This window comes from Acomys russatus, chromosome 24 (genome assembly GCF_903995435.1).
Source record: "Acomys russatus chromosome 24, mAcoRus1.1, whole genome shotgun sequence".
NCBI classification, from domain to species: domain Eukaryota; kingdom Metazoa; phylum Chordata; class Mammalia; order Rodentia; family Muridae; genus Acomys; species Acomys russatus.
In genome coordinates, this window is record NC_067160.1 from 6,193,900 (window position 1) to 6,221,631 (window position 27,732).

Here is a 27,732-nt window from a genome sequence, read left to right on the forward strand (position 1 = left end):
TTTTAGGAAGAATTCCGTCTGGTAGAAACAAGGACATTTGCCCAGTGGCTGGTTTGCCACATTTGAAGGCATCTCCATTGTTCTCACTTTTGAAGTGCTGTGGATTGAACTAAGGGCCTGTAACCTGCAGGTAAAGGCTGTGCTGCTGAGCGACGCCCAAGTCCCCTAAATGCTTATTTTCTTAACCAGTTAAAAGAGTTTTGCTTGGGAATTTACTGATTACTGTGGTCTTACCATGTTTTTTTTTTTGTTGGTGTGGCTGGTTTTTGCATTTTTTTTTTTTTTTTTGGTCCTGTTTTTGAGACATTTTTTTACATATATTAAAAATAATCTTTTAAAATTTCCCTCCAGTTTTAATGCAGTACATATTCATCTAACACACCACATTTGACACAGAACATTTCGAGCATCACTGTGCATCTTCACCGTGGATTTCTCATTGATCTTTTAAATTTTGATGTCCTCTCATTGCAATTTGACTTCCTGAAACATTTTTCATGCATATGGAATCACATTTTACAATCTCTTGGCCTTATTCTTTTCACTAGCATAGCATTGTGAGATTTATTTAATGACACAGATGAGTGTTTAATTCCTCTTTATTCCTGAAAAATCATTCTGTAGTGTTGATAAACCAATTTATTTATCCACTTGCTGATGCACCTGTGAGTTGTCCAACTAAATGGCTTCCACGTTACCTTTTGTTTTCAGAACCTCTCTGTTTGCCCAGAAGATGAGTCAATCATCATGTCCTCTTTCGTTAACACCATGACCTCCCTGAGCGTAAAACAAGGTAGGAGTGGCGCGCTGTCTTGTAGTTGTTCTCACGTGGGATTTTAAAGAGGATTTCAACGGTTAAATTTTATAAAAATCATTTCTTTAATTTTTGGATATTCTTCATCTGTTACCTTTGTCTTAATTTAGTTCTGTCAGAGCAAAGGTTTCCAAAATGGGTTTTCAGAAAGTGTTCATAAAGGTGTAAGAGTTATTTGGTGGTATTTATTACTTGGAGGAAAAAGAGGTGTCCAGTGACAAAAAAGTGAGCCAGGAGTACTGAGTACTTGTGTGGCTTTGGCATACCAGTGCACTGGCATCAGCAGTTAGCGTGTTTATCTGAAACCGGTCACGGTGGGAACCTTAAGTGCCTGCACTGGGGAAGCAGAGGCAGACTAGCTTTCCTCACATAGTGTGTTTCAATGAGGCCCTGATCCGAAGGCCAAATAGTAAGAATTAAAGTCTGTACTAGTCATTTTTTATGTTTTGTCCCATTTAGTCCACACCATTAAGAAAATAGTTACTGCATTTGTCAGATTTGGAAACTAGGTTTCCCTAAAGGGTTTGAGCATTAACTACTCAATTATTTGTAAGTAAGAGTAGTTATTGAGGTTAGATATACCAATCTCAAAAATCCATGTTTCACCTACAGTAGCTGGTCATTGCTTGAACCTTCTGTTCCAATAGAATGATTTTTTTTCCATTTGTTTTCCTTATAAAAAGATGTCAAAAACCCTGAAAAGATTAGGTTGATAAGTATGTATTTTAATCCCATCAAGCTTTATGCTTAGTGTATAGTAAGGACACACTGCCATGTTATGTAATGACGCTTGGTTTGTGAGGCATTACCTTGTGGAGTTTTAGCATCCTAACGCTGTGCTGCTCTCTCGTGTTGGCGTTGTAAGCACATGAAGACTCAGAGCTCTTGGAGAGAAGCCAGCTTCTCTTGGCACAGCTGCCAGGATTTGAGAAGTGTTACATATAAGAGAGCTCCTGAATTAAAATTTGTTGATTTTTTTTATATAACTAGAAAATTCATCTTATATAAGCCACCCTAACTGTTTTTCAGGGTATTGTTTACTTAGTTATGTTCATTGTCTAACCACCAGTCTACAGAGCCTTTTCATGTTGGAAAATTGGAACTTTGGTGATTACAGCCCTTTTCCACTCCTACAGCCTGTAATAACACCGTTTTACTTAGTTTCTGTAAATTTGTTCTAAAACACTTATCAGGAGGCATGTAGTTGTGTCTTGTGACTATGGCTAGCTGTTTGTTCCCCCTTTCTTATTTCCTTCCTTCCTTCCTTTTTTCCTTCCCTCCTTCCTTCTTTCCCTCCTCTATCTCTGTCTCTTTCTTTCATTTACTTATTTATTTTTGAGCATGAAGATCTCATACTTTACTTCATGTGTCCTCCAACTCTTTACATAATCCTCTGCCTCAGCTTCCCCAAATAGATGACACTGGCTGGCTCTGACTCATTGAACATGATGTCATCAGTGTTCAGCCATATGTAGAATTTCCTTCCTATTTAAGACTAATATTCTTTTGTAATTTCTATGACATTTTATGAAATCACTTATTTTTAGCAAACACATAAGCTGCTTACACTTTGGGATATTTTGAATTACCCAGGTATGACAATGGGTGTACAACTACCACTTTGAGACTCTGTTTTTTGTTTTTGTTTCCCCCTTGGTTATATACTCAGAAATTGAATTGTCTTAGCTCTTTTTACTTTGTTTTGGCTTTGTTGTTGTTTTTGAGACATTATCTCACTAGGTAGGTCTGGCTGTCCTGGAACTCACTGTGTAGACCAGGCTGGCACCAAACTCAAAGAGATCTTCCTGCACCTGCCTCCCAGTGCTGGCATTGAAGGCCTGCATCGTTACATTGGGCTGACCTAGCCCGTAGAGTATAAAATAGACCCAGTGATTTGTAGAATCATTAATTTGTTTTCTCCTGTTGTTTCTATTATTACAGTTGAAGATGGGGAAGTATTTGACTTCCGAGGGATGAGATTAGATTGGTTTAGGTTACAGGTAAGAATAACTTGATTTGTATTGCTCTGTTTTGTTTGAATAGTTTTACAACTATGAATTAACTTACTGAAAAGATGTCTTTTATGTGATAATCACAAACATGAAATATTTTGTACATTATTAAACTTGTATAAATATATCCCTAACAAGCCAATATAGGTTTTTAATATTATAGGTTATAATTTTATGACATGCATAAATTTATATCTAGTTCTCCTGATTATCCTGACTCATAGCTTTACATTCTAATGTGAAAATACAAAGTTTATTTTGATGAAACACATTTATAGTGTACTTATGAACTTAAAAAAAGGCATTTGGAAAGACTTGGGCATGTGTACTGAATAGCACTTGATATAAATAACAGTTTCGTTATAATGCCACAGCAGCTGCAGACAGTGTGGAAACAGTTGTAATGTATCTCAATAAAACTTTATTTATAAAAATAAGCAACTGATCTGTAGTCCCTGGACTATCATCACCTGATCCATTTACTCAAACTTTTATTTTTGAACTACAGAACTACATAGTTTTAGTTTTCAGTAGAGTCACTTCATATGTATTTCTTAAGTATGTTTTTAAACTAATCCTAGTATCTTTGTGTATACTATATAAACAGTAGTGGACTGTCTTTATTGTTAGACAAAGAAGAGTTAGTTACCTAGTTTGAGAGTTTTATAATCTGACTATGGAGATGAAGCATAAAAAATAGAAAAGGAAAAAGTAGTTGAAAATCTAAAAGACAGGGCCTCCAGAGATGGCTCACTAGTTAAGAGCACTGGCACTTCCAGAAAACCTGGGTTTGATTCCCAGCACACACATGATGGCTCACAGCTGTCTGTAACTCTGCTTCCAGGGGTTCCGGTGCTGTTCTCTGACTTCTGGGTAATAGGCATACGAATTGTGCATAGACATACATGTAGATGAAGCACCCATTAAATAAATAGATAAATGAATAAGTGGGGTTATTGTTGCTGTTTTAAGGATTGAATTAAGAGACACTACAGATAATACTGTTAGCTAATTGCAACATTAAAAGTGAGAAAACTGGAACCGGCCGTAATAACTTTTACACAGAGTTGGAAAGATGGGTGCGATTTGAATATGAGAGTAGCTTGTTCAGGAAAATGACAAAACTGATTTAAAAACAAACAGATTTGAGTATGAAGTTTTCCTGTGAGAAGGAAATATGGATGACAGGACTTCCATCACTCACAGTTGGCTCCAGACTGGGGAATGGGGGTGTTTAGACAGACAGGCTTGGCCAGGGAGAGGGCAGGGTCTCTGCAGACACCAGCTGTGGCAGAAGGAGAGTGAAGACAGCTCAGTGCAATTTGGAGAATCTTTGGCTTTCCCTTCACTGCAGTCCTATGCAGTTTTGAGTCTAAGTTTGTCATTTATTTATAGATCATTTTCCCGGTTCACTTTTTTCTACTCTTGGGAGTTCTTTATCTATGCGTTACTAGTCTTTCCCTTCTTGCTAAGAGACCACATTCCTTCATCCCTTTAGTGAGGCGTCTTTCCAGAGGCCATCTTCCCATCTTCTCACTTATGTGCATTGTTCCTTTCTTAAAAGTGGTTTAGGAACACAGTTCTTCTTCCATTGTTGTTAGTAATTGCAGAAGGGTATTTTCAGCTATTTCACTTGGCACTATTCCTGAATCTGTTTTCACAATGTCACTTAAATTCTGAGCATCCGTTAATGGAAGTATATTTATTAAAGTCATGACCATAACAGATCAAAAGTAAATAAATACAGTTAGGTTTTTCTTTTCTGATGTATTTTTAAATCAGAGAATTGATGTGTTTGTTTCTTATTCTCACTCCCTTCTTAGCTAACGAAAATTAAAACATACAAAATTGCATTTTCTGACTTTTGCTACTAATGGGTGCTAATATCTTCTACCTTAAGGCTTCTTGCCATTGTAAGATTAGAGATGTAATTTTTTTATCTTGCTTATAAAACATACCTTAGTTTTCTCACATTCCATGGTTTACAAGACATGGAGCTCCGAGAGACCAAGTACTTGGTTTTTCTAGCATGCGTGTCAGCATGTGTGCATCATGTTCTTGTTGTCCCCGAGTCATACAGGACTAGCTTAGGGCCCTGCAGATAAATGCCTTGTGTGTGGTGGGTGTGTTTGTAGCTAAGCGGTCCTGAGCTTGTGGGACTATCTGTTCTCTGACAGCATACACACTTCTCATTTTCCAATGTAAACATTACCTCATCTTTCAAGTTTATTGCTACACATATAGCCCCAATAAGTAGCCTTGGGAGTGGGTAGTCTGGGTCTTGTGTAATTTCCATATTTAACACAATGCCTGAGGCCCATGAAGAAGTGCTCCTGACAGCCAGAGCTGCCATCAGCAGCTGGGATTCTGCTGCCCGCCACCTCTAGCCATTTCCACAGTGAATTATTTAAGTAGCCATCTCTGTAGACCAGGCCATCATAAGCTGTCTGACATGTTGGCAGCATGGTCTTCTAATAGGCTTCTGCCTCTTTGTGCTTTCTAGCTACATGCGTTTTTCTTCCTCCTTCCATGTATAGCCAACTTTCCTAAGTAAGAACTGGCCATTACACAGAGCCCTCAGTGGTTCAGCCAAGGTTTTGAATCCTTTAGCATGTACATAGTCTGATTGAATCTCACTCTTCACTACTTCTCTCTGTTTGCACTCTAACATGGGTCACTGTGACTGATATTTACTGTGCGCACCTCGCCTGTCACCCTCTGCCCTTCTTCTGTGTCCATTATTCATGGACAGGATTCTGATTTTGATTTGGTCATAGAATTTCTTTCTCCACAACCTGCTGCAGAGTTTTGGTTAAGTCTTACAACTTCCTTTGTATAACCCACTTTAATTTACTTACTTGTTATTTACTTTACTTAATTTTATGTTTGTAGAAGCCATCAAATTAGTTTATTTTCTATTATATTGCCCAGTAATGTGTATATGTATACATGTTGCTGGACAAGACACATATGGAAGACAGAAGACAACCTTTGGGAGTCAGTTCTTTCTCCAACCATGTGGGTCCAAGGCATTGAACTAGGTCTTTTGGATCAGCCACAAACAGCCTGACCTGATAAGCCAGTGCACCAGCCAGCTCCTGCTGTGAACAACTGTAGAAAATGCTGTTTCTGGTACACTATCAGAGTTTTGATGCCTTTCGGTAATGGGCTTTTCCCGCTCCGTACAATAAGTCCTGAGTCGTTAGTCTGTCCCTAAACTGCTGTTACTTGTTGTTGAACTGCTACAGGCATACACTAGCGTCTCCAAAGCTTCACTTAGCCTTGCAGATCACCGAGAACTTGGAAAGATGATGAACACAATAATATTCCATACAAAAATGGTAGATTCCTTGGTGGAAATGTTGGTGGAAACATCAGATCTCTCCATATTTTGGTATGTTGTAATTTTCCATAGATCTAAACTATAAATATTTATTATAAAGCTGTTTGATTGGTTTTTGTTAGTTCAGTTAAGATAGTTCAGTATTGGACTCTTAACCATAAAGGGAACAATAGACTTTGAGCCAGGCGTGGTGGCGCACGCCTTTAATCCCAGCACTTGGGAGGCAGAAGCAGGTGGATCTCTGTGAGTTCGAGACCAGCCTGGTCTACAAAGTGAGTCCAGACAGCCAAGGCTACACACAGAAACCTTGTCTGGAAAAACCAAACCAAGCCAAACAAACTAAATAAATAAAAACTTTGTAACAAGCTGGGTTGTACTGGTGGTAAGCACTTTTATTCATAACACTTGGGAGGCAAAGGCAGGTGGGTATCTGAGTTGGAAGCCAGCCTGGTGTACAGAGTGGGACCCAGGACAGCCAGGGCTACACAGAAACCCTGTCTTCATAAAACAGGCAACAACACCACCACACTTTGTAACTAAAAGAAGCTTGCCAAATTGAGAGTTTTTTAATGTCCGGCTTTAGCTACTCCTAAGAGCAGCCAACTCCTCCTGATGTGAACTGTCTTGTTGCATTTTGTTTGAAGATGTGAATCTCACATTAAGGGCTCTTTTACATGTACAGTCTGAGGGTAAAACAGCTGTGGACAAATCAAGGAGAGCACGTATGGGAATAATACCTGGTATTATAACCTGGAATAGTACTAGGTTAATACCTGGTAAGTTCATGCCCATCGTGTTAGACATCTGTGTCACAGAGGTGAGCTGGCTGCTCTCTGGGTTCTTCTAAGCACCACCTCTCCTATTCCACTTAGCACCACCGTTCACTTTACTCTCATTTTCCTCTCCAGAAAAGTTTCTTTTCTTTTTCTATTTTTTCTTTTCTTTTCTTTTGGTTTTTTGAGACAGGGTTTTTCTGTGTAGCCTTGACTATCCTGGACTCTCTTTGTAGACCAGGCTGGCCTCGAACTCACAGTGATCCTCCTGCTTCTGCCTCCCAGGTGCTGGGATTAAAGGCGTGCGCTACCACTGCCCAGCCAGAAAAGTTTCTTAAAGAAAAGTTATGTTGTTGTTTCCTTCTTGTCTAACATAGTAGGTATTTAATAAACATCAGAATGAATGAGTGAACTAGGTTGTTGTCAGACTCATAAACAATTAAGCTACAGTGTACATTCTAGTACTCTCACTCTGTAGCTGTACAGTAAGTACCTCTTTGGTTCTGCTTCTTGCTCCTTTACAGGAGTGAATTGGAACACCATAGTAGGTCTCCATACTCTGAAAGTGCTGAGATACCTGAATGGCTAGTGGTTATGGTGTTTAGGTACTGCGTAGAGATGACCTCTATGCAGTTTGTTAGAATAGCTTTTATTACTAGTGCTGGAGAAGACATCACCAGGAATGAAGGCCGTCCTCTCAGGGACACATCGGTCCACTCATTTTTGGGGGGGTTAGATATATTGTATGTTAAATGTACAAGAATTCTAAGATTATTTGGACCTGTCTTGTTACTGTCTGACTAAAGCCTCTCCCAGAAAGAGGGTGAGACATTTTCTGTCTCTAGGAAGGTTCTGACTATAAAAGAATACAATTAGAAACTTCAATCTTCCTAGAGATAAAAGTACTTAGTATAATGTTTAAATCTTTGTAATTTTTAGTCACATTTGGGTAATTTTATTCATATTTTAAAGATTGATGACATACAATTGAATAGTTGGTAATACTTTTCTCAGTGATACTTAAAACAATAGTGGTCCTTATGACTGGTAATTCCTTAGCCTGTGAGAAAATGTAAAGAGTTTTGAATGTTATGTATTCATATTCTTTAGACATTGCACATAAGTGTAAGTTTTTGTTTAAAATGCTTTGATGTCATACAAAGAGTATTGCTCTGAATGAATGGTTGCTATGTGAAAGGTACTTTGCGGGAGAAATAACTACTCTTAAGAGAATAAATGTGATCATTTGGTAATCTTCATTCACTTGAGTTAAGAACTGAACCAGCCACTGGCGCTGCATCTTTTCTTTTCGTGTAAGCTGTGAGCATTCTGTCTGACTTTATATGTTTTTCTAACAGTTTTTACAGTCGTGCTTTTGAGAAGATGTTTCAGCAGTGCTTGGAGTTGCCCTCTCAGTCAAGATACTCCATTGCCTTCCCGCTGCTTTGCACGCACTTCATGAGCTGCACACATGAGCTGTGTCCTGAAGAGGTAACTTGGTTCAGTGCTGTGCTTTATGTGGTGAAGTGAGATCAACTGAGTAGCCAGCCAAATGTTTTAGAAGATGTAATTACATAATTTTTCTTTTCACCTAAACCATCGTTGTATAGAATCAGAACCATTCTTGAGTAAATACATGATAAAACCGATCAGTAAGGTGTAGAGGCAAACAAGAATATCCCTGGTGCACAGCTGTGCTCATATAGCACTCATTGGTTCCTTTTAAAATAACTAATATTGCTGGAATTACTGTTTATAGATTTATTCACATCTATGCAACAACTAAATTTCTACAATTGCTTTCATTTTAATACTGATAGGTCTTGAAAATTGAATTCATGGTCAGGTGTGGTGGCACACGCCTTTAATCTCAGCACTAGGAGGCAGAGGAAGGTGGATCTCTGTGAGTTTGAGGCCAGCCTGGTCTACAAAGTGAGTCCTAGACAGCCAGAGCTCTTGGAGCTCAGTTATACAGAGAAACTTTGTTTTGAAAAGCAAACAAAACTAAACAAAACAAAAGAAAGAAATAAGATTGAATTCATGGATTACTGACTTGTCAACATTATATATATGTAAGACAGAACCCAGGTTTTCTGATACGTGTGAGATAAAAACCCACAGCTCCTGAGGACAGCTAATCAGTCATTTTGAGGATCTGCAAAAGATGTACTGTGTATCACATGGCATAAAGTTTTAGCTTGGAGAAATAATGATTTAATGATCATTCTACTGCATGGTGACATAGTTAATAATGCAGATCAGGGCATGGTGGTGATCCCAATACTCAGGAGGCTGTGGCAGGAAGGTTGTAAGTTCAAGGCCAACCTAAGCTACCTAGAAAAACTGTTTCAGGAAATACTACTAATAATGGACACTTTTTTTTTTTTTAAAGATTTTTTTTTATTAATTTATTCTTGTTACATCTCAATGTTTATCCCATCCCTTGTAATAATGGACACTTTAAATGGCTACAAAGAATAGATTTTTAATGTTTAAGTTGGTGAAGAGATTGGATCTTTCTGCAGTGCCCACACGGATTACAGTGTCTTCAGGATGCTGGAGTCCACAGTGTGGCAGAGTGATGACTAGGTGTCCAGAGTCCCTGGGTTTACTCCCAGAATAAAACAAAACAAACAGACAAAAGCCCATAAATAAAGCATTACATTGTATCCCCAATAGATACAGTTAACATTTGACAACCAGTAAGGAAATAGAATGAAAAGTTTTTTTTCCCTCTGGTCTTTAAAAAAGTTATCATTTTGTAAGTGTGGCAGCTACTGTATTTCTTTATAACTTAGTGCTTACTCTCTTTTCTTAGAACTGCAGAATATGTTGAAAAGAAACTTGAGGTAGCATATCTCTAGCTTGTGAGTATTCTGTGGGAAGAGGACTTTGAGAGAGACCCAGTTGGGCCTGGTGGCCCAAGCCTGTAATCCCCACCACTTCTGAGGCTGAAGCAAGAGAATTATATGCTTAAGGCCAGTCTAGGCAACATACTGAGAGCCCGTCTCAAAATTTAAAAAGGCAGAAGAAGGTTGGAGATGTAGTTTATTGGGGGAGGGCTTACCCAGTTAAACTGTGAATGGCTCTGGGTTCAATTCACTATATCCCGCCACAAATCCTCTGAACTGTTTCCCCGCCCCCACCACCTCCACATACACATACGAGTTGACCAATGTTTATGTCTGGCTACAGTGTTTGGATTCCTATTACAGTTTATAGGCGGTTTGAAATAAAATTCAAGGTTTATAGATTTAGGAATGATTATTTTGTGGGTCATATATTTGTATGTTCTACACCTTTATTTCAACAACATACTTTCTGTATATTACGTGAATTTGGAAGACAGAGAAGGACATTATTCCTTAATTTCTCTTTGTATGATATCTCATATATAGTGGAGAAGTTATTATTTTATATGCTCAATATCGTAGTTATTTTTAACAAAACCCCACCAAACAGCTACAATTTACCAAAACTAAACAAAAACAGACTCCTGTAGAGATAAGTGGGTTGTCTATTACCTATAAAGAGATATAAATATGTACATATAGATATATTAATACTATCCTGAAATTAAAAGTACATCACACCCCCCCCCCATCTGCTGAATTCTAAGAAGGCATGTTCAGTTTTATTTTTTCTTCCCTTCCCCAACCCCAGGAAGCAGGAAGGAAAGAAATAATTTCAGAAATTTTAAATGTCTCCTTTATTTTCCCAACTTAATCTCTAATACTTTAATGCATCTATTTGAGCACCTGTGTATTTATTAAAGAACTGTATTTATATATTAGATGTCAATATTAAAGTGGGTTGAGATTAGAAAACTCGAACTTAAATCTGCTCCTGTATATCATGTACCTTATTTTAAATATTGAATAACTAGATTTAGACCTTTAAATTTGGATGGTAAAGTGTATACTTTATTATCTTTCTTTTTGAGATAGGGTCTCAATCTTGTGATCCTTCTGCCTCAGCTTCCCCAGTTCTAGCATTACAATTATGTGCTGCCATGCCTGGTTAAACACATAATTTTATACTTTATAGAGATCTTTGAGGATTGTTCTTAATCATATTTTTTTTTTTTTTTTTTTTTTTAGACAGGGTTTCTCTGTGTAGCCTTGGTTGTCCTAGACTCACTTTGTAAATCAGGCTGGTCTCAAACTCACAGCGATCCCCCTGCCTCTGCCTCCCGAGTGCTGGGATTAAAGGCGTGCGCCACCACGCATGGCTTAATCATAATTTTCATGTGTCATTACCAAGTATAAATTATTTTATATGAACACACATGGCTTAATTTCTGTAGTAGAGAAAGCAGCACACATAAACTTCCCACCCCGACACAGCAGTGTAGGATTGTAACTGAATTTCATGTTCACTTACCGTGTTTGTTGAGATCATTTCCTTGTGACTTGTGTTATTCCCACCTTCTGACCTGCAGCGCCATCATATAGGAGACCGCAGTCTCTCCCTGTGCAATATGTTCCTGGATGAGATGGCCAAACAAGCTCGGAACCTTATCACTGACATCTGCACAGAACAGTGCACTCTCAGTGACCAGGTAATAATTTAAGTTTTTCCTACAGATAGTAAATTTGTGAATACAAGAAAATAAGTCACTAGATGTTGTTACTTTTCTTTTCAAAATTCTCTGACTCTCAAGCCTAGTCATTGCCTCTTGTTGTGAACTCCAGCGCAGAACTTCTTAGAGCTGTAAGGGTTGAGTGTCCATGTCTGTTCTTTACCCTGGAGACGCGCAGCACCTACTTGACTTGGCTACTCACTAGGTGTGATGCACTCTCACAGGTTTTCCCGTCTGCTTTTACCCAGCGCTGTGACTGTAAAGGAAAGCAACGGCACACTTGAATGTTTCTCTTAGTTTCCTAAGTGACGAGGAAATTATTTTATACTACAGTGAGTTCCTGGAATTCACCATATTTGATGATTTTTAAATCTACTGTATTTCTACACTGAAACTCAGAATGACTCATGTTTGGCAAGTGGCAGCCTGTAGAGCGCCTGAGAGCTTCCTTGCTTTCCCACAGGACAGGCGCACTGTACAATCACAGAGGTGTGTCTCCACTTGCCTAGCATGCACAGTGGCCTAGGTTCAAGCCCCAGTGCCACCAAAATAAGTAAATTAGTTAGTTTAAAAGTACCAACTTCATCTTGTATATATTTTTACTTACAGTTTTTCTTCATGCCCCAATCTGGTGCTTCCTGGTCTTACTTAGGCCTCATGAGCTGTATTCATTCCTCATCCCCCACAGCGTCCATAATACCACTGTTTCAAGTTCAGGACGGCCACAGTGCTGCCCTTGCCTGTTTAATACATACCTTACCCCTCCCCCCCAACACACACACACACACACACACACACACACACACACACATATATTGATATTGGGAATCTAGGTTTTAGAATACAAATGGAAGAGTTAGAATTTCCCATAATTAAATACTTATTTCTTCAAACATGCACAGAACAGTTCCACAGTAATACTAATATTATCACCATAAACAAAAATTACTAACAAAAAAAATATGTTCCTGACACTAATCCTATTGGTAATGATGATATCTGGCTTCTGAGTAGTACATGCTCCGCTCTGTTGATGCTAACTTTCATTCACTTTTACTGCTTTTCTGTGCGAACATGTGTTTGATGCTCCAATTCTACTCTTCATATTGATCTCGTTGGTAGCTCACTATTTTCTACCATCTTTTGATTGTCTTATGGGAGGTTGTTTTATTTTTGGAGAATAATATGATTACACATTTCTCCCTTCTCCTAAAACTATAACTGACCAGTTGGCACTGAAGAACCAATTGTTGTGCTCTCCCCTGGGGAAGACCCCTCCCACCCACCTCAGCAGCTTCCTCAGTTGCCTGTACTTTTTTGTGTAGGATTGAACCCCTGTGACCTTTTCCTGTGGACCTTGGCGTGCTCGTTGGTGCCCTGCTCATGTTTGTAAGACTTGATGAGCGCAGTTTCTGATCTTACTAGGACAGTCTCACAGCAAACTCCGTGATCCTTTGACTCTTAGAAAATTTCTGCCCCCTCTTTTGCATTGTTTCCTGAGCCTTAGGTACAGGAGTGTTTGGTAAATATATCCATTGGGACTGGCCTTCACAGTCTGCATTTTGATTAATTGTGATTTTCTGTAATGGACTCCATTTGTTGAAAATAGTATTTCTTTGATAAAGGCAGCTCTGTTGTACAGTGTAGCCCTCCAACACTTGTAATGCTGTTCTCTTTTCTTTTTGTTTGATATGTTATCTATCAATCTAAATTGCTTACTATTTGTGCCTTGATTTTTTTTTTTAAACAATAGTGATATTAACATTATATTAGGTAGAAACCTTTTCTTTCCTCTCTCTCTCTCTCTCTCTCTCTCTCTCTCTTTTTAGTTTTTTGGTTTTTTTGAGACACAGTTTCTCTGTGTACCCTTGGCTGTCTTGGACTCGCTTTGTAGACCAGGCTGGCCTTGAACTCACAGTGATCCGCCTGCCTCTGCCTCCCTAGTGCTGGGATTAAAGGCGTGCACCACCACGCCCAGCCCACCTTTTCATTTTATACTTTTCCCGCCACAGCTTGTCTGGTTGTCTTTGTTTTCTTTTTTTTGCCTTGTTTTGCTTTAATTATTTCTTTGGTCAATGTTAGAATTAGCTTTAGAAAAAAAATACCTGTTTCTCCATTTGTAAAAGCTGCCCCTGTCTCCCTGCTGCTTGCAGTAGAAACCCTCAGGCTGCCTGCACTCTTGGGACGCTCTTGACAACCGGAACTACTACTTCACTCTGCACTTCATGCCCTGCTACATAGTATTTTCTCTAGATACTGAGCAGATTTAGTTCTTTTTTATAGGCCACTTACATAATTGTAGTGAGTGCTTTATCTTACTCTTTACTTGCCCTGTATGTTTTTACTTGTCCTTTGAGTAATAACTTGAGTAACCTTAATAAAGTTCTGTCCTCCGCCATGCTCTGTAAGGCATGTACTCCAGGTAGGTGAAGCATCCCTGCATCCCTGCCTACTGCTTGCTTGTCCCAACTCAGCCAAGGTGCCCTGCATTAGCTTATATATTGAGAGAAATTGATGCAACAGTATAACGTCATTTTTACCCAATTTCAGTTGCTGCCTAAGCATTGTGCCAAAACCATCAGTCAAGCAGTGAATAAGAAGTCAAAAAAACAGACTGGCAAGAAAGGGGAACCTGAAAGGGAAAAACCAGGTGTTGAGAGCATGAGGAAAAACAGGCTGGTAGTGACCAAGTAAGCCTCCTGCTTTTACTGTGTGTTTGTTCTGCTACAGATGCTTTGCCCCTGTGGTATTAGAACTGAGACAACAATAGGAATTAAATAGATTTTATTTTCTGTCCCTTACCAAAAACAAAAACCAACCAAACAAAAACATTATAACTTTGTCTAGCTGTTAGTGCTTTATTTTAAAATGTAGCTTCTTGAAGATACATTCGTTTTGTCGTTTTGTCCTTGTTATGACAAGATAACTAACAGGAACAGCCTAAGAAGGGGAAAGGTCATTTTGGCTCACAGTGTGGGCGCAGTCCACCTCGGTGCAGGAGCTAGGGGCTTAGGCCTGGTTGGGGGCGGGGGAGGAATGCTGCTGCTCTCCTTGCCTCAGCCCATGACACTGCTCACAGTCAGGGCAGGTCCTCCCACCTCTGCTGCCCTTCACAGACATAGCCATAGGCTTGCTTCCCAGGTGATTCTCGATCTGTCAAGTTGACAGTCAGTAGGAACCATCATATAAATAATATATGGTATTTGTCAAGAATCTGTCTCATTTTCTGAGTATTTTCAACATGAGTCAGGTCACAGATGTTTAGCACTTAGAATGTCTCTGAATCCATTATTTGAAAACATAAATATGCTAGCTGGCAGTCTTGGACATTTTTTAACATATGGGAAAGAAAACATAAGTAGATAATCATTGGGTGAATTATTTTTGTTAAATGTTGCACTTGTTCCTAAGATGAAAGTCATTGCCACTTTATAAACAGCGCTCTATCTCCCATGACAGGAAGTTGCTGCTGCCGAGTGCAGAGTGAGCCCTCTTCCTGAGGTCCCTCAGTGTATGCATTATTAGCTGAAAGTATAGAAACATGAGAGATGTTTAAAAATGGCTCACTTGTGTTAGCTCTACACTCTTTGAATTGTCAGTTTAAGAATAAATAGGTCAAATTCTACAGTGTTCCTTGTAAGTCTTACTAATTTTATGAACTAGATTTGAAATTACTTGTGGTATCATTTTAATTCTTATTTATTATTGTTTTTTAGCCTTGATAAGTTGCACACTGCACTTTCGGAGTTATGCTTCTCCATAAATTATGTTCCAAACATGGTGGTGTGGGAGCACACCTTCACTCCGCGCGAGTATTTGACTTCTCACCTGGAAATCCGGTTCACTAAGTAAGCGAGCACGCAGGCTGCTGCCACCGTTTCATTGTCTAATGCTTACCCAGTACTAACTTTCTAGACATAGTGAGTCAAACTGCTGCACCACACGTAGCAAGGAATGTGACTTAACTGGGCAGCAGCTTCCTGTCCCACACTTGTTACTGCTTACTGACACTGCCAACGGCAGTAAGTTCCTCCAAAGTGTTAGCTGTCATACTACCTTAGTTTGTTTTCAGGCTCCTGGAGGGTAAGTGAATGAGGTCAGGAGGTCACGAGGCTGCAGGCAGTAAAGACAGACAGAATGAGTAAGAGAAGGTGTCAGCATTGATCAGCAGTAGGTGTCTAGGACTGCTTTGCCTGTGCATACCAACCTGTCAGTTCTCAGTACAGTTTTATAGGTGTTTGACAAATACTGCATAGATTAATAAAAAATTCTTACAGTTCTATGAATGGTACTTCAGACTTCTTAAAGTTAATTTTTAAAAAAAATATTTACTTTATTTATTGCATATGAGTGCTTTATCTGCAGAAGAGGGTATCAGATTACATTATAGAGATGGCTGTGAGCCACCATGAGGTTGCTGGGAATTGAACTCAGGACCTCTGGAAGAGCAGGTGGCGCTCTTAACCACTGAGCCATCTCAGCCCCTTAAAGTTAATTTTTAAGGAAGTGTTTAATACTTAATAATTTTTCATCTTATAAATCTTAGTATCTAAAAAATTTTGTCAAAGGAGGTTATAAAGGTTTTATGGTCATTAATGAGTAATAGCAATAAACTGATAATCATGTGGAATAGTGAACTGACAGTGACTGGGCAGTAGGTTCCGGCCCCACACTTGGTGCTGATCACTGACATTGCCACCATCAGTGTATTTCTCCCAAGTTTGTATTGCTATATGCTTAACCCTTTGGTAAGGGAATGGTTGGTACGGCAAGACAAGAGCAAGATAGGACTGTGTAGAACAGCATTGACGTGAGTGCCCAGCTGTTAGCTGCTGGTCAGCTGGCTGGTGTTGAGCAGGGTCAGCTGTACTGACAGCGAAACTCCAGTGTTTAAGCACAAGGGACGTTATGCTCTCTGTGCTTATTGCTCTCAGCTGCGTGCATGGGAGACTGCTGGGCAGAATCTTGAGGCTCAATTTAAATTCAGCTCCCACACTTTCTTTCTGTAATAGTTTGGTTATAAACTGTGGGGATGCAAATGCTCTTTTCCCCCAAACCTCTGTGTAGTGATTGGAGTCAAGACAAAGCAGCAACTTGCTTTGTTTGTGTTTGTTTTGTTTTTATTACTTAGCTTTAGTCTTAGTAATCAGAGACCAAGTACAAGAATGACAACTTTCATCTGGAGTTGGTTTATCTAGGCGTGGTCCTGTCCATGGGCTTTGTCTGCCTTCTTAAAGATGCATTCTTACAAATACTTGTCTTAAGTTTGACACGTCTAATGCTTATGAGAGCTTCTTAAGAAAGTGATAGGGGTTGGTAGCTTGGCTCAGTAGGTAAAGATGCTTGCTATGAAGCAAGCAGGCACTTGGTAGAGGGAGTGAACTGACTTTATAGTGTTGTCCTCTAACCTCTACACACATGCACATAATGTAATTTATCAGTACTTATCAGTCAATACAACTTAAATAAAATTAAATTGTAAGTAAATATAATTTAAATAAATGTTTAAAAGATTTATTGATTTAATGTAATGATGTGAGTTCTCTTATCTGCATGTATACCTGCATGCCAGAGGAGGGCATCAGATCACATAATAGATGGTTGTGAGCCACCATGTGGTTGCCTCGAATTGAACTCAGGACCTCTGGAAGAGCAGACAGTACTCTTAACCACTGACTGAGCGATCTCTCCAACCCCTTAAATAAAAAATTTTAAGTGGATAGGTGGGTCTAATACAGAGAAAGCTCACTTAGAGAAGTATTTTCAAATTCGTGTTTCCTTTTAGTGTCATTTATGCAGGGGGAATAAACATATATTTTAATGTGCTTTTTCATTATCATCTTGTTCTAACTGTCATGTAGTTTGTTGAATGTCATTTAAATCAGGCAAACATTTATAGATCATCATTTACTTTGTCAACTTTAGATATAGGGCGTATACCTTCATAAATGCTTATTAGTTAAACTAGTTACATATTTACATTTCTTTTTAGGTGTTTGGAAACTTTGCTAACTCTAAACAGGCTACCTCCAAAGAGTGACCCCTTTTATAGTTTACTTATGTTTTGAACCTTAGTTTATTTCATTTTTAAAATATTAATGATGATAGATAACTGTGTAGTTATGTTATTAAATATTGGGGTTGTAGTTTGTTCACATAAACTCTAAAAAGCTTCAAGCAGCAGTGCCAAGCAAATTCAACTCATAGGTTAAATAGTTCATTATCCTGCTATATTAATACAGTTTTTAAAGTCCTTTTTATGTTTAATTCTTGTCATTCTCAGAATGCTTTTTAATTCTGTGAATTCCTTTTTCATCATTTTTTAGGTTATTGGCATAATGACAGTAGTGATTCCATGGCTTTATTTTAAAAAATGTTTTCCATTTTATTGCTTATTTGCTATTAGATGTTAGCAGATTGAGTAGATCGTTTATATAAGTGAGAACATTTTACTTCTTTTGTTATCCCCAGATCAATTGTTGGAATGACTATGTATAACCAAGCTACACAGGAAATTGCAAAGCCATCAGAGCTTCTGACGAGTGTGCGAGCGTATATGACTGTGCTGCAGTCCATAGAGAACTGTGTGCAGATTGACATCACCAGGGTGTTCAATAACGTCCTTCTTCAGCAGACGCAGCACTTAGACAGTCATGGAGAGCCGACCATCACAAGCCTATACACAAATTGGTGAGGAGCACGTGTAGGAATTTTGAATGATGGAAAGTTTTGTTTTGTAATGAACTCCTTACGAAAGCCGTTTTATGGTTACGTGTTTATGTATGACTCTTCTGCCTACATGTATGTACCACATGTGTTCCTAGTGCCCTCAAAGGCCAGAAGAGGGCATCAGATCCCCTGAAAGTGCAGTCAGAGCTGGTTATAAACTAGCACGTGGGACTCACAGCTGGGCCTTCTGAGGGAGCAGCCTGCGCTCTGACCCACTGAGCCACCTCCCCAGCATCATGGGCTCACTTTTTATCAGTTAACTTAAGACTTATATGTTGGGATGTACACTGTAATAAATATTTAAACCATTTCTCGTAGTTATAAATTTACTTTCCTCTTTAGGTACTTGGAAACCTTATTAAGACAAGTCAGCAATGGCCATATAGCTTATTTTCCTGCAATGAAAGCATTTGTGAATTTACCCACAGAAAATGAGTTAACATTCAATGCTGAGGAATATTCTGATATATCAGGTGAATATTGCATCCTGGTGAAGAAAACCTGATTGTTTTACATGATAACTTGATTTGGCTTGGTTTTGTTGGCTACTAATAATTAGTTTATAAGATGGGATAGTCCAGTATGTCATTGGTGGTTTTTTTTGTTGTTGTTGTTTTAATATATTTGCTCTGTCAAAAAAACTAAAATTAATTAATTTCCTTTCAGAAATGAGATCATTATCAGAGCTCCTAGGCCCATACGGGATGAAGTTCCTCAGTGAGAGTCTTATGTGGCACATTTCATCACAAGTTGCTGAGCTTAAGGTACACAGTCTCCATCAACCCACCTTGCTGTCCTAGTTTGCAGTGTTGGGGTTTGAACCTGTGACCTCACATGTGTTAGGCAAGTGCTCTACCACTGAGCTCCATCTCCAGCCCTTTTCTCATTTTTTGTTTTTAAACAAGGTCTTGTTAATTTCCCAGCTGGCCTTGAACCTTCTGCACCAGCCTCACAGATAGCTAGTATATGTATATTTAGTATATGTAGACTCCTATACCAGGCTTTAATTCACCTTTTAAACAATAATTCTTGTAAAACATTTCAGGAATGTGAGTAAAATCTAGAATTTTGTTTTTGTTTTTTGAGACAGGGTTTTTCTTATAGTCCTGACTGTCCTGGACTTGCTTTGTAGACCATGCTGGCCTCGAACTCACAGAAATCCACCTGCCTCTGCTTCCTGAGTGCTGGGATTAAAGGCATGTGCCACCATGCCCGGCTAAAACCTAGAATTTTAAGTTAACCTGACATGAAAGTACCAACATGTAAATGAAATTAAAGCATGTGCAGAGCCTCTCAATGGCATCTTAGTTCAGTTACAGCTGAGGAAACAAGAGGCCTAAACAGGTGAATTGACTTGTGAAAGGGATTGGTGCCAAATTTCTCACTGTTCTTAATTAAGCCTTTATTCTGTTGCATAATGATGCTTTTATTTGATTATGTTCAAAATTATAGCCCAAGTTGTTTGTTATAATTTATCATTTGAATGTATTGCTTTCCACATTTCCACAGATTGTGACATGAACATTATTAGGTTATTGGGCAGCGTTAGAGATAGAGGGCAAGGCCTCCTACGTGGACGGCAAGTGCTTTGCCACTCACCACAGACCTGTTGTTTAGTTAGGATTACTGCTGCTGTGATGACACATCGTGACCAAAAACGCGCTGCAGAGGAAAGGACTTACTTAGCTTCCACATCACAGCCCGTCGCTGTGGGCTAGGGCAGGGCAGGAACCCAGAGACTGCAGCTAACACACAGTCCGTGGAGGAAGGCTGTGCATGGGCTCGCTCCCCGTGGCTTGCTCAGCCTGCTTTCTTGTAGGACCACCAGCCCATCAGTCACTAAGTAAGAAAATGCCCTAGAGCCAGAGCTTATGGAGGCTCCTGGTTTCAAATGACGCTAGTGTATGTCAAGTTGACATAAAAGTAGCCAGCACATCTGGCTTAGTGTGTTTTCTTTTATTTTAAGTCCTTTAAGCTGCTTGGAAAGTGTCTTTAGACTGCATAATCTATAAGTAAAGATATTAGAGGCAACAGCATTTTAAATTGTCATTTTTATCATTTTAGGAATATGTTAGTCCTCAGACGAATTATTTAATAAGCACATAAATATTCATAAAGTGACTAGATTTTGAGAGCATTTTAGTTTGGGTCACTAAAACTTGGAAATTACCACACTAGAAAAGGCATGTTTTAAAGTACTATTGTGTGTCTAAGCATAGAGTGATCCTTATTCTTGCTGAATTAATTCTGCTGAATTTTCCTACTACTTCTTGAATTGCAAAACTGAAGGAAAACATTAATCTTACATAAATAATTTTAAGATTCTCTTATTAAAACAATTGTATAGTAGAGAACATCTGGACTTGATGAATTTTGTTTTTTATTTTCCAAATTGTAACTCACAAGCAAGTTTGTATATCATAACACAAAGATCTGTGCCTTCAGTGTTTTTTCTTTTTTCAGAAACTTGTGGTGGAGAATGTTGATGTGCTAACGCAAATGAGGACCAGCTTTGACAAACCAGACCAGATGGCTGCACTCTTCAAAAGATTATCATGTGGGTAACTCAGGGCACTTTTTACAAACATTCAAAGGATCTAACATGCAATATTTAATTTCTAGCCAAATTTTTTAACATAAATGCAAACAGCAAACAGCAAACCATGAAAAGTGCTCTTAAGCATGTGAAGAGAACTAGAAAGAAATGTAATCAAAGGCCTTTTCAAAGTATATCTACTTTGTCTTTTTTTGGTAGCAGGGACTTCACCCAGGCTGGCCTTAAGCTCACAAGCGTCTGCCTGCCTCTGCTTCTTGAGTTATTAGGATTAAAGATGGGTATCACTACACCACCTTTACTTTAGAAACACTTGACTATGTTTTTAATATATGTCAGTTATTAGTAAGTATTGTCTGTAATGAGTTCTTGAACCTATTAAATTCAATATATTAAGTCCACATTAATTAGACTAAAAGGTAATTAACCTCTGAGTCTGTATCTTTGTAAAACTCAGCTTCCCTGAAATGTGCAAACACTGAGTAAAGGCTGTGGTGTGTACTGACAGGTGTTAGGGCTCTGTAGCCATGGCCATACCCAGCAGTTCTACACAGCCATTCCTGCCGCCGTCCATCAGACTTCTTTCACTTAGCATGTTTTTGAGTGTTACCTGTCTACTGGGCTAGTAATTTCCTCCTCCTTCTCCTCCTCTGCCTCCTCTTCCTCTTCCTCTTCTTCTTCCTCTTCCTCCTCCTCCTCCTCTTCTTCCCCCTCCTCCTCTTTCTCCTCCTCTTCTTCCTCCTCTTCCTCTTCTTCCTCTTCTTCCTTCTCCTCCTCTTCTTACTCTTCCTCCTCTTCCTCCTAATTATATTCTGTTGCATGAAAACTTGAGCTTGTCACTTATAGCTTAAATTTTTCTTGAAATATCTTTTTGAAATTGGTGGAGCAGCTATATTTTATTCATAATAGTAAAGGCCTTCCCTGCATGAAAAGCTTAAGAAATTCAAAATAACGTGTAATGGAGAAAGGCAGAGAGTTTGTTACTCTACAAAAAAACCCCAGGGTCCTCAGGAGTAGTGTGCATGCTTACTGTGCAAGGCCATGGCTTCTTTTCTCAACATCAGTGTATCTGAAACAGTATCAATAATTGGAAACAAAGCATGGATTTGGTATCCTTACCACTTGATGTTATCCTTTCACATGCTTAGAGAATCACTTTATTGCTTGTCTTCTGCTTTTCAAACCTCACTTAAGAATTATCATAACATTTGTGCCACAAAAACACTAAAGATGGTCTTGTAGAACAGAGCAGCAGTTCCCAGGACTTAAGAAGGAAGCAGTAAGGGAGTTTGGGGCATGATGTTGGTAACACGTGTACATTATAGCTTCACAGAACTTTACGCCAAGGTGAGGGTTGTGAAGCTCAGTTTATTATGTGGTTGTTTTAAAAAAGAAAGGCCAACTTGACAGTCTCACAAGGGGAAACGTGGAAATAAATAGAATTTTTTTATTTTTAAAAGGTTTTTTCGAGACAGGGTTTCTCGGTGTAACAGTCCTTGCTATCCTGGACTCACTTTTGTAGACCAGGTTGACCATGAACTCAAAGCGATCTGCCTGCCTCTGCCTCCCGAATGCTGGGATTAAAGGAGTGTGCCACTACGCCCGGCTTAAATAGAATTTTTTTTTAAGCTTTAATTTTTATTATTTGGCTATCTCTGTGCTTTCTTTGTTTATTATTTTTGTTTTTCTCTGGTTTTGGAGTCAGCTGACCATGACCACCCCATTAACCCTAATTGAACCTTCCTAGTAATAAGCAGTCTTTTAATTGGACCTTTCGAAGCAAGGAATACAGTGAGATGTTTAATACCTGGTCCTTACCTCTGTGTGCAGTTGAGACAAAGAGAATTTGCAGACTTAAAATAAAATTCACAGTCCCTTACCAAGATTATGCATGATTAAATTTTGTGCATAATAAGGCTCCGGGATTTGCTAAAACTAAAATTTAAATTATTGAATATTTGTGACCCATATTTATAAAATTAGCCTTAAAATATATTAAGCCTATTTTGTATTTTATTAGAAAAAGAAAAAGTGTGCTTGAGAGAGTCTTCTTTAGAGCAGATGGCTGTTCATTAGGGTAAAGTGCTGCGAACATGCTCTCGCCTTTGACCCCCTCTTTAGCTTCCTTCACCCCATGTCCAGAAAGCAGGTGTTCAATTTAGAACCAGCAAGTCATTCTATTAAGGAGACAGGGCATTATGATTTACTAAAAGTGGCTCTGAATTGGGGGTAAGTGTGGAATTTTCTTTTCACTTCAGGGCTTCTGTATCATGTGAACAAATCTCATAGTGCCCTGGTCCTCCTTCTTCGCTGACAATCGCCTGAGCTGGACCTGTTATCTTCTACCTTTCTGCCATGATTCATCCTTCAAAAATTTATTTCATTCACTTTTGTCCTCCTGTCACCATGTCTAAACATACATATTGCTACAGAGCAATATATAGAGTGGTGATCTTACTCAAAATGATTCCACAGTAAAGTGTTGAAGTTTAGAGCTCTGTCTAGACCATAGTCTGTCCCAGTGCTCAGTCTTATGTAGCTCACTGAAACCCTGAGCCTCTCACCTTTCAGACCACCCCCCTCTTATTTACCCTTTTATAAGTTTTGGGTAATCTTTGTCTTATTTTAAGTTTTATTTTTAATTACACTTAGAGTGAGCATGTGTATCTGTGTATGCGTACATGAGTGATTTCATGTGTGATAGTTACTAATATCTACAATTTATATAATTATTATAGTAGTTATTATTTAACTATCTTATCAATTAAAGACAGACACCTGCTAGATTTTTTTAATATACGTATACACTGGAACTGGGCAGAAACTAACTCCCTAAGCTATCCTTTCTAATCCCAGCCCAAATCCCATAAATATTTGCACATGTTTTCCATCTGGGAATGTTTCTCTCCAGTTGCTGATCTAAGCTCCTCCCACCCATGTGCGTCTAGTTCATACTTAACCACGGCAACTCTGTTTCCTTCTTCCTCTGCTCTACCTTTCTCCTCCCTCTCCCCAAGCCCACGGGCCTACCTCTTTTCTGCCCTGCCCAGGTGTAGGCCTTTTTATTGGCCAGTCACGGATAATTTTGGAGGCAAGGCTATGGTGTATGTGAGCATTTGCTGGTGGAACACTAAAGATCTCAGGGCCCGAGCTCCAGACCATGCCACAACACATGTGCATCTGTTTGTATGTGTAAGGTCATGTGTGTGGAAGACTGGAGTTGCTTCTCCTTCAACTGTGTGCATCCTGAAGGTTGAACTGAGGTTGGTAGCAGGCCATTTTACTGGTTCTTGTTTAGCTTAGCTTTTCATAAAACACCTTTTCCTAGTCTTTACTCCAACTAGGATGGCATTTGCTCAGAGAAATCTTTTGTTGTTTGTTTTTGATTGTTCTACAAATTTTTCTCCTCTGGTATAAACCCTGTCCTAGTCTTCCTTTATACCACTGTTTCATTAATCTGCCAATCAGGCAGTCACATGCTGGAGACAGATTAAAAAAAAAATTAATAGATTGATTTTTGTTTATGTGGAACTTACCATGTATTTGTGTCTTTTTTTTTTTTTTTTTTTTTTTTTTTTTTTTTTTAACATTTATCACATTGTTTCTGCACTTTACATTTTGAGACAAGGTTTTTCCCAGAACTCATCAATCATGCAGAATGGCTGGCCAGTGCACTATATGTGTTTCCCTGTTTGCACCCCAGGCATTAGAATTACGTGGGTGTGCCCCACACCCATCTTGTACATGGGTGCTCAAGATCCAGGCCACACTTGCATAGGAAGCAGTCTCTCCCCTGAGTCATATGCCTAGCCTCTTGCTTTCTTATCTGATTTCTTATCTGTTTGTATTGGAGCCCAGACTGGTTTTTCTATGCTGTTACAGAGTCCCTTGCCTTGTATGAGGTATTTAATAAAATGTTCCTTTGAATCCCAGTCTCTTATTTTGTTAGCACAGTTTGACTATTAAGTATATAGGAATCATTTCAAAATACTTTTCTCTGAGCAGCATGCAAGTGATCAGATCTACCACCATGAATTCCAGTGGCTTAGCTCTGCCCCAACCACTTACAGTCTCCCAGGCCGGCCCTGCTTAGCTTCTGAGATCAGAGGTGTTCAGGGTCGTATGACCAATGACTTTTTTATGATCTCAATAAGGAGTTTTTCCTTGTTTGACCACAACTTCAGAATTTTTTTTAAAGGGGTAGACTGATAGCTCAGCACTTGCTGTTCTTGCAGAAGATTGGAGTTTGGTTCCAGGTTCCCACACAACTGCCTCTAGCCACTACCCCATTTCTAGGGGATCTGACATCTTCTGTCCTCCCTGGGCATCCATACTCTATGTCACACAGAGAGACTCACAGAAATGTACATTAAAAAATTAAAACAGGAGCTGAAGAGATGGTTTTACAGTTAAGAACAGTGGCTGCTCTTTCAGATAACCTGGGTTCTGCTCACCCACGTGGCAGCTTATAACCCTCTGTAACTCTGTCACATCTGTCCCAGGGGACCTGCTGGCCACCTCTGGCCTCTACAGGTATCTGGCATATGAAAAGTGCAAACATGTATGCAGGTAAAACACTGATACACAGAACATGAAATAAAATAAAAAAATTTAAATAAAAAATTTGCTCAAAGTTTCTGGACTGTCTGAGTAACTCTACCCATCCTGTAGCTGTTCTCTCTAGTTAATTACCAGCTCTCTCCTTACGCTTATCTCTGCCAAGTTTCTGAGGAGATTATTTCAAGATCATGATCAGTGTGTGTGTGTGTGTGTGTGTGTGTGTGTGTGTGTGTGTGTGTGTGAGAGAGAGAGAGAGAGAGAGAGAGAGAGAGAGAGAGAGAGAGAGAGAGAGAGAGAGAATTGATAAATATTTTAAAGTTTAAATATTGGCTATCAATATTTTTTAACTTTTGTTGGATCAAATTGCCATTAGTTGTGGTATTTATTCCAGAAATTTTGATTTTGAGAGTTTTCACCAAAGCTACAATAAACAAAACAATCAGTTTATGGTTTTGTTTTTGTTTTTTTCTCTTCTCTTCTCCCCCTTCCTTGCATTTTAGCTGTTGACAGTGTTTTGAAAAGGATGACGATAATTGGAGTGATTTTATCCTTCCGGTCACTGGCACAAGAAGCACTGAGAGATGTAAGAAACCATTTCCAATCATCTCTTCCAAAAATTAAAATTCACAGTAAGCAATGATAAAAGTAAAATTTCAGTTTACATAGGGATGGTAAATAAAGTACATTTTTGGTTTGGTATTGGAATTTGATTAATATACTATTTCAGCTTTGCTCTACATTAAAGCATTCCTTTTGAACTATATTCATCTTAACACTAACTATAAATCATTTCCATGTATTTTGGCCTTTAAGCACCATTCAATAAAAGTTAATACTTTTTTGTGAAAACTTGATTTTATCAAATGGTAGTATTTCAGAAATGTGCATGTTGCCACATAGCACTGACCCTGCGTTCATTTACTGTCTGCCTAGGTTTTGTCCTACCACATCCCTTTTCTCGTGAGTTCCATTGAAGATTTCAAGGATCACATTCCAAGGGAAACTGACATGAAGGTAGAGCTTTTGTTAGCGTTTGTAGTAATAAAGTGACATGTTTAGCATGCACGCCTGTGACAGTGCTTCTCTCAGTCCTCAGCACCCAAATATTCCTAAGCAAGATCAGTTCTAAGGACATGAAATTTGTTTAAAATTTATCTTTTCCCCCCTTAATGTGATAGCTTTTTCTTGCATGGTCCTAAAGCAGAAAGATGAGTTGTTTTAAATTCAGTTGTATTCAGTTTTAAAAACAGTTATTTAAGAGTCTTATAAGAGATTGCTATAGTCTAATAAAAACCAGTTTTTAAAAATTTTTTTTCATTAATAAATACAAGACAGGAAGTCAGTAGCTTCTTAATGGTCCATAGTTACTTGGTTTAAATTTTTTGATTGATGTGATCCAACCTCTAGTTTATCCCAGCTGTGATTCTCTACTGTATTTAAACCACATGGTGTGCAAGGAGGCATTGTTATTTTAAGTGTCCATGTTTGAGAGATGATTATATACTTGGTTGTGTGTGTGTGTGTGTGTGTGTGTGTGTGTGTGTGTGTGTGTGTGTGTCCCTGTGTCAGTCCATCTGTCCGTTTGTCCCAGGGATCAAGCACCAGTTGTCAGCCTCGTTGGCAGGAGCCTTGCCTGATGAACCGTTTTGCCAGCCTATTGTCCGTATCTTGACTCGTGACTAGTACTCAGGTTTCAGAGTGATGCCTTTAAACTTCAGGGTGTGACAGATTTGAGGGTCTTCCTGGGTAGCACAGGCTGGCTGTGAACTCTAAATAATCTTCCTGCCTCAGTCTCCCAAATGCTGGGATTACAGATATATGCCACCATGCTTGCTTTATCAAATGGCTTATCACCTACCACTCGGTTTTCATTCTGTCTCTCTCTTCGTATGTATCATCTGAATAACTGGTTTGTGAGCATTCTGTCAGTATCCGTTGACCCTCTTCATTTATTCACTGAAGCCCCACCCTCTTCTGTGTTTGCCTTTGGAAGTCTTGCATGGCTGTGATGGCCGGGTTCACTTGCCATTTTCTAAGAACCATTCCTAGATTTTAGTGCTAAGGACAACTTTTTAATTTTCTTCTGCCTATATTTATACTAGATAATAAACATATTAAAGGATGAGGTCTTGTTTCTTTTAATTCTTTGTTTTCCTATAGTGCTTTACAGAAATAAGCATTTGAAAGCAATGATTGCCCTGTGATTTTATGATTGAAACTAAGAATATAACAAAAAATGAGTTTTTCTTAAGTAGAAATAATGCAGAAAGCACAAGTTTAAATTGTTCTTATGAACACACAAATGTAGACATGCTGAGAATTCTGATACTCTGCCCAAATTGAATTAATCATCTTATTCTTATCA

General features: G+C 38.8%; 1 protein-coding gene across 4 annotated transcripts in view; it reads left to right on the forward strand.

Annotated features, from left to right (window-relative positions):
* Nckap1 (NCK associated protein 1) overlaps positions 1–27,732 on the forward strand; it is an 81,735-nt gene that overhangs the window by 43,532 nt on the left and 10,471 nt on the right. For all 4 annotated transcript variants that reach the window (XM_051166698.1, XM_051166699.1, XM_051166700.1 and 1 more), the window contains 13 exons: positions 712–793; positions 2,756–2,814; positions 6,075–6,220; positions 8,301–8,433; positions 11,384–11,503; positions 14,075–14,214; positions 15,241–15,372; positions 17,996–18,214; positions 18,596–18,726; positions 18,920–19,017; positions 20,717–20,810; positions 25,868–25,950; positions 26,301–26,381. In XM_051166698.1, the coding sequence (XP_051022655.1) occupies positions 712–793; positions 2,756–2,814; positions 6,075–6,220; positions 8,301–8,433; positions 11,384–11,503; positions 14,075–14,214; positions 15,241–15,372; positions 17,996–18,214; positions 18,596–18,726; positions 18,920–19,017; positions 20,717–20,810; positions 25,868–25,950; positions 26,301–26,381 (1,518 nt within the window). The remainder of the gene's footprint in view (positions 1–711; positions 794–2,755; positions 2,815–6,074; positions 6,221–8,300; positions 8,434–11,383; positions 11,504–14,074; positions 14,215–15,240; positions 15,373–17,995; positions 18,215–18,595; positions 18,727–18,919; positions 19,018–20,716; positions 20,811–25,867; positions 25,951–26,300; positions 26,382–27,732) is intronic.